The sequence below is a fragment of the Cnephaeus nilssonii genome, assembly GCF_951640355.1.
Source record: "Cnephaeus nilssonii genome assembly, chromosome: 3".
NCBI classification, from domain to species: domain Eukaryota; kingdom Metazoa; phylum Chordata; class Mammalia; order Chiroptera; family Vespertilionidae; genus Cnephaeus; species Cnephaeus nilssonii.
In genome coordinates this window covers 79,946,056-79,958,207 of record NC_137074.1, presented here as the reverse complement: position 1 = coordinate 79,958,207, position 12,152 = coordinate 79,946,056, and the positions used below count along the sequence as shown (strand labels likewise).

The 12,152-nt window shown below is 42.2% G+C and overlaps 1 protein-coding gene across 1 annotated transcript in view; it reads left to right on the top strand.

Annotated features, from left to right (window-relative positions):
- Positions 1 to 12,152, top strand: part of IMPG2 (interphotoreceptor matrix proteoglycan 2) — an 89,286-nt gene that overhangs the window by 24,999 nt on the left and 52,135 nt on the right. The window contains exons 6-8 of the mRNA XM_079767441.1: positions 1,921 to 1,970; positions 2,877 to 2,959; positions 10,083 to 10,244. Of these exons, the coding sequence (XP_079623567.1) occupies positions 1,921 to 1,970; positions 2,877 to 2,959; positions 10,083 to 10,244 (295 nt within the window). The remainder of the gene's footprint in view (positions 1 to 1,920; positions 1,971 to 2,876; positions 2,960 to 10,082; positions 10,245 to 12,152) is intronic.

Genomic DNA, 12,152 nt, shown 5'->3' with positions numbered 1-12,152 from the left:
TGATTTTTTTTTGCATTTCTTATGGTTCTAAGGGGCCTCATCTACAGTGTATCCTACATAATAAAAGGCTAATATGCAAATGACTGAATGGTGGAATGAGTGGTCACTATGATGCGTGCTGACCACTCAACGCAGGAGCTGCCCCCTGGTGGTCAGTGTGCTCCCACAGAGGGAGCCCTGCTCAGCCAGAAGCTGGGCTCATGGCTGGCGAGCACAGCGGCAGTGGTGGGAGCCTCTCCTGCCTCTGTGGCAATGCTAAGGATGCTTAGGCCCACTAGGCCATCAGTCAGACATCTCCCCAGGGCTCCCAGACTGTGTGAGGGCACAGGCCAGGCTGAGGGACCACCCCCGCAAGTGCACAAATTTTGTGCACGGGGCCTCTAGTTGTATTTATAATCATTTATTTGCTATCTATTTTCTAGAAGACTGTAACTTTCATGGACCATGGATGTTTTGTTAACAACTATATGACACATGCCTCCTACACTGTTCTGCCAATAGTATTTATTTATTCATTCAAAAAGATCTATTTAAGCCCGGCTGGCATGGCTCAATGGTTGAGCCCTGACCTATGAACCAGGAGGTCATGGTTCGATTCCCAGTTGGGCACATGCCTGGGTTGCGGGCTCGATCCCCAGTGTGAGCCTTGCAGGAGGCAGCCAATCAATGATTCTCTCTCATTTTTGATGTTTCTATCTCTATTTCCCTCTCCTTTCCTCTTTGAAATCAATAAAAATATATTAAAAAAAGATCTATTTAATGTCTACTAAATAGCAGGTACTATTTAGGCTGGAGATGCAGCAAGAACATGGCAGGTAAAGTCCTTGATCTCAAGGAGTTTAGATCCTTAAGGCATTCTTTCACTGTGGTAATGGAAATGCTCTTTACTGTGCTGTCCAATGTGCAGCCATTAACCACATGGGACTATTGAGCACTTGAAATGTGATTACTGTGAATGAGGAACTGAATTTTAAACTTTATTCAGTTTTAGTTAATTTAAATTGCCACATATGACCAGTGACTACCATATTAGACAATGCCATCCTAGAAGATTAAGGGATTGGAGACAGAAATAAAGAAATCCTATATAATAAAAGGGTAATATGCAAATTTACCAAACGGCAGAACGACCAGAATGCCTGCGGCCCCTCGCCCTGCCCTGGTTGGCCCCGTCCCCGAGCGCATACCCCCACTCTGATCGGAGGCAGGGCCGGCTGGCAAACTGCTCCCCGCCGGCCCCTCATCCCGGCCGGCCTTGCCCCCAAGCGGGCCCCCTCCGCCCCCAAGTGGGTGGGGCTGGCTGGCAAACCGCCCGCAGCCCCTCACCCCGGACAGCCCTGCCCACGGCCCCTCGCCCTAGCCAGCGCACCCCCGATTGCCCCCATCAGGGCGGGCTGGCTGGACCCCACCAGTGCACGAATTCATGCGCGAGGCCTCTAGTAGATAATAAATGAACAAAATAATTTCACATAGTGATAAAAACTGAGAAGAAATAAAATGGAGGAGGGATGATATAATAAGTGGGTGAGTACTTTGTATAGCAAGATTCTAATTGAGCAGGAATCAATAAATAGAAAATAAATAAATTATGAAGACTATTTTTAAAAAACTTGTTATTCAGTACTTTGATTTAGAATCCTTGTTTGAAAATCTAATGAACTCCTGCCCTGCCCAGTGTGGCTGCCGGTTTGACATACCTGGGCTGTGGGCTCAATCCCCCAGTAGGGGCTCGATCCCCAGTGGGGGCAGTGTGAGGTGTGTGCAGACATGTGCAGGAGGCAGTCAATTGATGCTTCTCTTTCTAAAAATCAATTAAAAATTAAAAAAAGGAAATCTAGCTAACTCCTTCTTGGGAAAAGAAAGCACCACGTAGGCCCTCACATTTCTATCATTTTATTAACCCCAAACATTTCCCCCCAGCCCCGAGTTGTCATCTCTAGTTCCTGTTGGCGATACCTCAACATTGGAAGGTATGCTTTTTGCCTTTACTTACTTTTCTTTCAAAATTATTTATGGTTTAACACAATCTTGCAAACAAACATTTTTCAGCTCACATTTGAAAAAATACTGTGTTTCTCTCTCTATATATATGTTGTTCAAGAGCCTCAAGAAAAAGTAATTAAAACATTTATTTTATGGCATTATGCTGTGGGTACTTAAAAACCTTTAGTTATTGAGTATGATACAAATCAGAAAACTGCTTAAAACAAATGTACGACCTAAAGAATTATTGTAAGGCAAACACTCTGTAACCACTGCTCATGCCAACAGGGAGGACCTTCCTAGGCCCAGCATTTGTCCTTTGTCTTGTAGAGTTTCCCAGAGTAAGGAGTTTTCTGGCTGCATTCTGCCGTGTGCTTTAACATGTTCCTCTGACCTCTCTATTTCCTGTAAATTGGTAGTTGCTTTCTTTATTAATTTTTTTAAAAGCTTCACTTTATTGGAAATTTCAAACACACACGAAGATTAGGATAGCACAAGGCCCAGCTTCAACAGTGGTCAAGTCATGCTTAGTCTCCAACCTTCACCCACCTCCCTCTGTGGCAGCGTCACTTCCTTCAGTGTCTGTCTCCTTTCCTGGAGGGCTCTTCCAGGACAGGGGCTTCGTCTGAATCCCTAGCATCTTGCACAGAGCCTGACATGTACTAGGTGTTCAGTAAATGCTTGTTGAATGAATGAATGAATGAATCATAATAATCTCTTGTCCTGGGAAGACTCTATGCAAATGTGTCTTAAGGTTAGAATGCACAGAATTTCCAGAGTGAAAAAGCAAATGACTTATGGAAATGGTTTAGTAGTCAGTTCCTTATTTCCTGATATGGATTCTGGCTTGGTCAGCGACTGGATTCATGCACATGCTTTTCTTTTTCTGTTAGGTGCTGCCCTCAGAGTTCCATATCCAGGGGTGACCTCCTCGGCAGGTACCGCAGAGAGCCGCTTGGGGAGACCAGAGGAGAGTGTGAGTGACGCTCTGTTTTATTTAGTTTCTAACATGGAGAACACAGCAGTAGAAATGAAGGAATTGTGTATAATCATTGGAACATTAATATCCCAAACAGAACAGGAGTTAAGTGAGGTTATTATGCCATTGTCAGAGTACGCAGGACTTCCTGTGGGTCCCTTGATGGAAATGTTTTGGGTTCTAAAACCAGTGCATTAAAAAGATTCCTTGGAGAGTCAAGTAAAACAGCTTTTGGCGAGAGAGGGCTTCAAATTGTAAATGAGATGACTCGGGTTCTGGGGAACTGTCCTTGTGGTAAGCCCACTCACCGTCTCTTGTGGGCTACAGGACATAATTTTCTTTGGGGATTTTTGCCTATATTCTTCTATCCCTAAATCGACCAGGACTTAGCTTCCTCTTCTTCAGAGTAAAAGGATATAGATTTTATGTCATTAAAAAATCTAGAAGCAGCCCTGGCTGGTTTGGCTCAGTGGATAGAGTGTTAGCCTGTGGACTGAAGGTTCCCAGTTTCGATTCCGGTCAGGGGCACATGCCTAGGTTGTGGGCTTGACCCCATTGTGGGGTTTGCAGGAGGCAGCTGATCAATGATTCTCTCTCATCATTGATGTTTCTATTTCTCTCTCCCTCTCCCTTCCACTCTGAAATCAATAAAAATATACTTTAAAAAAAATCTAGAAGCACCATTCTTTTCACATACATAACCTGGCCACTGTACAACATTAAGTTGATTTTTTTTTTTTACCACATTCAGATTCTTTAAAAAGTACACACTGTCCAGGAAAGTAGAAATGTTTTATTAGAAATGTTGTTAAATATGTATTTTTAAATGTTGGGGTTCATAAATCCTTGATTATGTAATATATAGCAAAGTCTGAACATATTCAGCAGAAAGGCACAGTTTAGTTACCTTGCACTTTCTCTTCCTAAACTTCAACTTTTTAACGTATATAAAATCAGAATAAATCACCCACTCTGCCCCACCAGCCTCCCTATAACTGAACAAGGCTGGTAATAGATTGGGATGCCTGAGTTGATGCCCAAATCAGTACTTTTACTTTCAGTAACACTGTGTTCCAAGTTGATGGTGCTAAAAATATCACCACTTGAGAAATATTTGTAAATGAATGAATAAAAAGTGATACTGTAGTTCTAAATTTGAGTCAGAATAATTATGATTTAGGTCTGGAAAGTTTTATAGAACAAGATAAAACTTACTATAGTAGAAATGAAGGAATTGTGTATAATCAATTGGAACATTAATATCCCAAATAGAAAGGGAGATTTGAAGCCAATTTATAAAACAAAACACTATAGAAATACCTAACAAGAATTAGTTCAAAATAAAGCCCAAGGTACAATTTTGCATTTCAGTTTTTCCTAATACATTTTTCCATCTACCATTTTAGCAATCATGTACTTTTTCTATTTTCTTTGTAGTTACACTATAAGTTATAATATATGTTTTTCTATCAAAATTTAAATGTTTCAAAATCTTTGTCCTTATCCTGAGCAATATGGGAAAATTAGAACACTGTACTTCAAATGACCACCCTACTGATTTATATTCTATTTTCAGTATTTTTGTTCTTTTCCCCCCTCTATTTTAGTTTCTTTTTATGCCTATAAATTAGACTGTACTATGTTTTATATAGTAAAGTTTGTTTTACATTTATATACACTGATAAATGATGTTTATAATATTTTTCTTAAAATTATTTTTTTGCATTTTAGACATCTATTCGAGGCTAATTTTCCTTCTGAAATATATGCTCCTGATATTACTTTAGTGAGAGTCTCTCACTGGTTCAATCTCAATTTTTGATCAACTGAAAATATCTTTATTATTCCCTTATTTTAGAAAAATATTTTAAATCTGTATTAAATTCTAAATTGAGGTATTTTTTTTGAGGTCAAGGTTTATTTCACTACTAGAGGCCCAGTGCATGATTGAATCATGCACGTGTAGGGTCCCCTACACGCTTTCGCTTTCGATCACGGGGGAGCTGGGTATCTGTCCGCTGGTGCACCAGGCCTTTCAGAAGCCTCTGGTGCAGCGAAGGCTTCTGAAAGGCCTGGTGCACCAGCGGACAGGCACCCAGCTACCCCGCTTTTGATGGTCCACGGTGGGACGTGAGCTCGCTGCCCCAGAGGCCCCTTCTGTGCCGCAGCACAGCCATGGCGCAGACGCTGAGCTCGAGCCACCGCTGGCGATGCGAGCTCAGCATCCCGCCGGCCCAATCGGCCACCCCGGCCACCCCAAGTCCCGCCCCCCCGCGCCTCCTGGCCAATCGCGGGCATAGCAAAGGTATGGTCAATTTGCATATTTGTCTATTATTAGGTAGGATTTTCTAACTTTTATTGTTACAACTGGGAACTTAACTGTCAGTTCAGTTGTTCTTCTGGTTGTTTTGTCTACTTTTTTTTGGAAGTCCTTTTATTGTTTTTTTTTTTGCTTATTTTTTTCAAGGATATTACATTCACATGGGCCTAAGAATTACAAATATAAGAGATAATTGGTCACATATTTACCCTGTCATCTTCCCAGTTTCCACTTTACACTACCCCTTCCCCACACCCTTATCAGGCAATTGCTTTTGTTATGTTCTTGTGAATTATTCCAGACTTCATTTTTAAAAATATTGATTTCAGAGAAGAAGGGAAAGGGAGAGATAGAAAACATCAATGATGAGAGAAAACCATTGATCTGCTGCCTCCTGCATGCCCCCTACTGGGATCAAGTCTGCAACCTGGGCATGTGCCCTGACCTGATATAAAACCCTGAATTCCTGGTTCCTAGGTCGATGCTCAACCGCTGAGCCACCAGCCAGGCTCCTGGCTTCTTAAAGGCACATGCAAGCAAATACAATTCCTTTTCTTCCCCGCAAGGGATTCTTTAACTTGAAAGTCATGAAGACAACAAACAGGATTATTTTAAAAAGCAAAACATGCATTATTGGAATGAACTATATGTAGTTTATGATGCAATAAACTTAAGTGTAAATATATATCAATGAACTACAAATAATAAATTTAACTGCATGGCGATTCTCTTGTTTCAGGACATTGTGATCCCTTTGAAAGGAGCTCCCCCTTTAAAAGTATTCCTTGTCTTCTCTCTCTTTCTCTCTATCTATATATATAAAAAGTCAGTTACTGTAATGGCCATAATGACCATAATGACCGGTCGCTATGACGCCCATTGTGGCCAGTGAACCGGCTAATCAGGGGGTGGGGCCGCCGGCCAACCTTGTGGCCCCTTCCTGCTGCCAGCCTGCCCCTGATCAGACTCTCCCACCCCAATCAAGAGCCAGCCTAATGCCCCCTCCCTTCCCCCCAGCCAGCCCCGCTCCCATCAGCCTGCCCTACCAGCCAGCCCTCCCCTGATCGCACCCTCCACCCCAATAGGGGGCAAGGCCAGCCTGACAACCTCCTGCGGCCCCTCCCTCCACCCAGCCCCACCCCAGATGGGCCCCCTCACCCCATCAGGGGCAGGGCTGGCTGGCCAACGACCCATGGTCCCTCCCCCAGGCCGCTGGCCCCTGATCAGTACCCCCCACCCCATTTGGGGGCATGGCCAGCCCCACCCCAATCGGCCCCCAAACCCCAATCGGGGGCAGGGCCCACTGGCCAATCACTTGCGGCCCCTTCCCTGAGCTGGCCCAGCCCTGATCAAGCCCTGATTGGGGCGGGCCAGCCAGCCAACCTCCTGCCATCTCCTCCTCCTGACAGGCCCAGCCCTGATCCACCCCAATTGGAGCTGGGCCAGCTGGACCCCACCTGTGCACGAATTAGTGCACTGGGCCTCTAGTGTGAGTGTGTGTGTGTGTGTGTGTGTGTGTGTGTGTGTGTGTATATATATATATATATATATATATATATATATATATATATAAAATAAAAGTGTAATATGCTAATTAGACCAGACAGCTGAACAACCTTCTGGACAGACCCGGGGCTGTGAGGGCCGAGCCCCTTGCACGAATTTCATGCATTGGACCTCTAGTATATATATGTGTGTGTATATATATATATGTATGTGTATATATGTATATGTATACCTCACAAGAGATAACAGCTGAGAATTTCTCAGAATGTATGATAGACATAAAGCCTCACAATAAGGAAATACAACAAATCCAAAGAAAAATAAATAAACATAAATATACATCTATATCCATTTTTGTAAAACAGCAAAATCCCTACTACTGTATATCTCATATACTATATATATGTAAAATACTATACAGTATTTGAGATTCTTCAGTTTCACAAAAATGGTTATAAAAGAAATTCTCAGCTATTAACCCTTATGATTAGATATGTCTGACCTCATTTTATTTCTCATGTTTATTTCTCTAATAATTTTAATTTCTTTGTCTTTGTGTTTTGCTTTTAAATATGTCTTTCAGTTCATTAATTCTCCCTTCAACTTAGACTAATTTGTTTCAAACTGTCTGTAGAGCTTTTAAAATCCTTACTTTTTGTGAGAGTCTTTGGTCTGATTTTGAACATGTACAGACCTTCTACTTTGTGATAAAAGGTAAAACTAAAGCCAAGGCCTCAAGGGATCAGCATATACACCATGTACACAAACAACACTCAATCACCTCCCTGGATTCTTCTTCTTCTTTTTAAAAAAAAATATATTTTATTGATTTTTTACAGAGAGGAAGGGAGAGGGATAGAGAGTTAGAAACATCGATGAGAGAGAAACATTGATCAGCTGCCTCCTGCACACCCCCTACTGGGGATGTGCCCGCAACCAAGGTACATGCCCTTGACTGGAATCGAACCCGGGACCCTTCAGTCTGCAGACTGATGCTCTATCCACTGAGCCAAACTGGTCAGGGCTCCCTGGATTCTTCTAATCTTTCTTGACCCATTGGGGATTTCTTTCTTGCAAATGACCTATGCTTTCAAAACATTAAAAATATTTATTCAGCATTTTAGGCATTCTGTAGCAGTAAGGTTACTAAGCATATTTATTTTATAAAATAATACTGGAAATGGAAGTTTCTGCCCAAATCTAGTGAGGTAAAATTTAACATGGAAAAATTCAAAATCTTGTACAAAGTTCTATTTAAGGCTAAGAGTTTGTGCTGGTGTTACTGTCAGTATGAATCAGCAGTATGATGCAGTTACGGGGGGAGAATCACCTAGTAAAAGCTAGTGTGATTTGGGGTTGCATAATACAGATATAGGATCTATCACAAGGGAGGTGGTCATCCTACCATATTTTAGTCGATCGGACCTCATTGGTGTGTGCCACACTCTGAGGAAGACATCACAAGCCTGAGAAGTGTCTGCAGGAGAGGCACAAGGGAGCAGTCAGGAAAGGCATGATGGCTGCCTGTACTTATTTGAAGGGTTCTCTGGTGACCACAGTGTTTATAGGTGTCCCAGGTTACAGAGCTGGGATCAATGATTAAGTTACAAGGAAATAAATTTGAGTTTAATATTGAAAACTTTACAACCAGGAGAGCTTCTTTTGGAAATGCAATGGTCTGCCTTTGAAGGTCATGACTCTTTCTCATCAGAGCCATTTAAATTGAGGATGAGCAGCTGTTGTCAGGGAGAGTGTGGAGAGAATTCAAGCATCAGAAGCCATGGTGGGATCTTCTAAAGTTTTGAAAGTCGCTGATTATGTGACCCATCAGAGATGAAAATGGCACCGTGATAGAGTCCTTATGTTCTCTTCCTGACTCTGCCATTGGCTATGAGCCCGTAGGCCAGCCAACCTTCCATTCCCATACCTGGTTTTCTGTGTATCTAATGGAGGGACTTGGATTAGATGAGCTCAAGCAATTATTACCGTATGTTCTAGTAGTGATTTCTAGTTCCCTCAATCCTTCTGCATTTATTAATTGGAATTCTTAAGAAACTATTATCATTTCTCTCAGATTTATTTATTAAATCACATTAGCATGGACTCATGAATGTGTTTTTTAAAAATATTTTTATTTCAAAGATGAAGAGAGAGGGGGAGAGGTAGAAACATCAATGATGAGAATCATTGATTGGCCACCTCCTGCATCCCCCCCACTGGGGATTGAGCCTGCAACCTGGGCATGTGCCCTTGACCAGAATTGAACCCAGGACCCTTCAGTCTGGGGGGTCCAACACTCTATCCACTGAGCCAAACAGGCTAGGTCTAGACTCATGAATGTTTATTTTATTATTTGGATTATAATTTAGTATTCATTTTGTCACTCTAATTATCCAAGCCTGGGCCACTGGAAAACCTGGATTCTAATGATACATAGTACAAAAAGTTTGGTGATATGGTTTCAGATTCCACATAGCAATTAACAATTAAGAAATTACCACCTCTTCCCTGCTGGTGTGCCTCTGTGGTTGAGTGTCAACCTATGAACCAGGAGGATACGGTTTGATTCCTGGTAAGGGCACATGCCCGGGTTGCGGGCTCGATCCCCAGAAGGGACGTGCAGGAGGCAGCCAATCAATGATTCTCTCTCATCATTGATGTTTCTATATCTCTCTTTTTCTCTCCCTTCCTCTCTCTGAAAAATAAAAGCATATTAAAAAAAAAAGAAACTATCGCCTCTTGCTCTTGGTGTAGTATCTAGAAAGAAATCCACAATTACCTGAAAAGCTGTTAACATATTCCTTCCTTCTGCAATACTTATCTGTATGGCTAGATTTTCTTCGCATACTTAAACTAAAACAAAATATTGGAACTGATTAATGCAGAAACAGACTTGAGAATCCAGCTGTCATCATTAAGCCAGACATGAAAGAATTTGTAAAAATATAAACAATGTTGAGAAGCAAGCTTCTAAGCTATTTCTAGATGATAATTTTAGCACAGTAAACTCTGTTTTAACTCACAAATGGTCAAATTTGGTGGGTATCTTTGAAATATGTTCTATCTTTCCCTGAACTAACCATTGTGTGTTCAAAGGAATGTACAAATGCACAGCAATTTTAATATTAACCTATGTCTGAAAGGCCACCCGATTAGTTCCAAAACCAAACACTATATAGAAGAGCATCATCAGAAATTGCCTTTGGCCTAGTATCTGGCATATAGTAGACAATTAATACATTTTTGTTGATTGAGTAAACATTGACATTTATTGTTCTTTTCCTAAAAATTCAGATTAGCAATGAAATTGAGACTGTGACAGAAGAATCCACAAAATCAGCAGCTGAGCAGGTTGCAGAATTCAGTATCCACCTTTCTGGGGAGCAATACAGGGAAGAACTACAGGATCCCTCTAGCTTCCGCCACCAGAGCCTTGTAGAAGAGTTTATTGCAGAGGTGAGTGATTTTTGTTTGTTTTTATTCATTTTCTAAATAAGCAAGACAGTTTTCTGGGGTAAATTTCCCATATTTGCAGCAATGCTTAGAGGTAGCTTTTAGATTCAAGCTCTCCATCTGCTTTGTTCAGGGGTAATGGCTTTAGCAATTTCTTCAGAAAGCTCTGTGAAAAGTTCACTGAAAGACAGATGGGTTATTTCATTGAAACAAAGTCTTCACACAAAGACTTTGCCATCTAACAAATAAATGCTATTTCCAACATTTGCTGCAAAGCCAAGGAAGAATGTGTCCTGTGAAAAATGAGCATCTTTGAGAAACTACATACAATGCATTGTCTTTCTTTGCGAAACATTATATTTAATTTCTTTAGTTTTCATACTCATTTCTACTTTTTTAAATTGAAAATTTTGAACAGTTCACACTGTTCAAACGTGGTAAAACATGGTGCCAAGTTCAAAGGACAAAACGGCACCCAGTGACAAGTACATGAACCTCCTATCTCTGTTCCTTTGCAGTAGGTATTTTTAATAAAGGGTTTCTTTAAAAACCCAGGCAACAGGTCATCTCACAATTCTCCTTTCTGGAAGAATTCTATACAGAACTTGAACTCAAGATTCTCTCAGTCAAAAATGACCCAACTTGTCCCCTGCATGCCTTTGCTCTCGTGTAGGAAGGCACCGAGGGTCCATCCTCCCTCTCTCTCCAGTTACCGGGCACACCATTCCTTCCTGTTTATTTCTTTTCCATTCCCTCTTGATGGGGTTCTTCTTGGCCACATTTTTCAATTCCATTACCTCGGACTAATTTCCTTCCCTAGACACAGTGTCTAGATGAGAAATAAAAATATGCACCTCTCAGCCAAACAGCATCATTGCAGCCATCAGACATGGGGAGTGCAGGCCAGACCGTTCATTTTCCTAGCCGTGTGGCCAAGTTGGGAGGCTGCACGGTATGTGGAAGAAATGTCAGCCAGGCCAGTGGCCACCTTGTGTCAGATCGTGTCTTGGATCAGCTGTCTGGTTCTCTCTGCCCTTGGGTTACAGAACCTTTAATAAGCCTCAGTGTTTGGGTAAACAAATATTCTGAATGGCTGCGTATTTAGGACAGTCTAATAAACACTCTGAAAACCATCTCCTGCAGGGACTTTATGAGGTAGGGAGCTGTTGGCTGGAGGTGGTTGGAAGGTATTGAAGGGTCTGGGCCTGCCGTGAAACAGTTCCTTCTCTGGCCTGCCTCTGCATTCCTGTCCCTTTACTTGGAACAAAACATCTACCGATGGGCCATCTTAGTGTGGGGCGGCGGGGTCTGGGCTGAGGCTCTGAAAGGCCTTGTCACCATGTTTACTACCAACTGAAGGGGGCCCTCCAACGCTCTCCTGCAGGCACAGCCACAGGGATGGTGCCTTCGCTATTATTTCTTAGGCAATATTGGAAGACACACGGGAAAAACAAAGCCTGCTTGGGGGATTGAGGAAAAAAATATATTATTTTTTTTTCATGAGAAGAGTAAGAGTAAGATAAGCTTGGGACAATGCCAAATATGACATTAGCGGGAAAGGTGGGGCGTGAAGACAGCTACAGTATCAAACCAGGGTCCTTGCACACTGCTCTGAGTCCTGTAGGCTGCAGGACGTCTGGTTGCTCACAGAAGCCACGTGGGTGACAGCATCCATTGATAGATGAGGCCCAGGAGGACTAGTAACGGGTTCCTGGTCATGTCAGCCCCTGGAGTAGAAGGGGAAATCAGGTCTCCTCCTTCCTTTCAGGGTTCCTCCCTTTATGGCATACAGAGTCCCCTTATTTTAATTCAGGTAAGAACTTATGGTGAGCTGCCCAGTTTCCCCGGTCCTGGTCCTGGTTCTAAACCATATTTATTATGAGTCAGGGGAAAGAGGAAGAGGCATGCAAT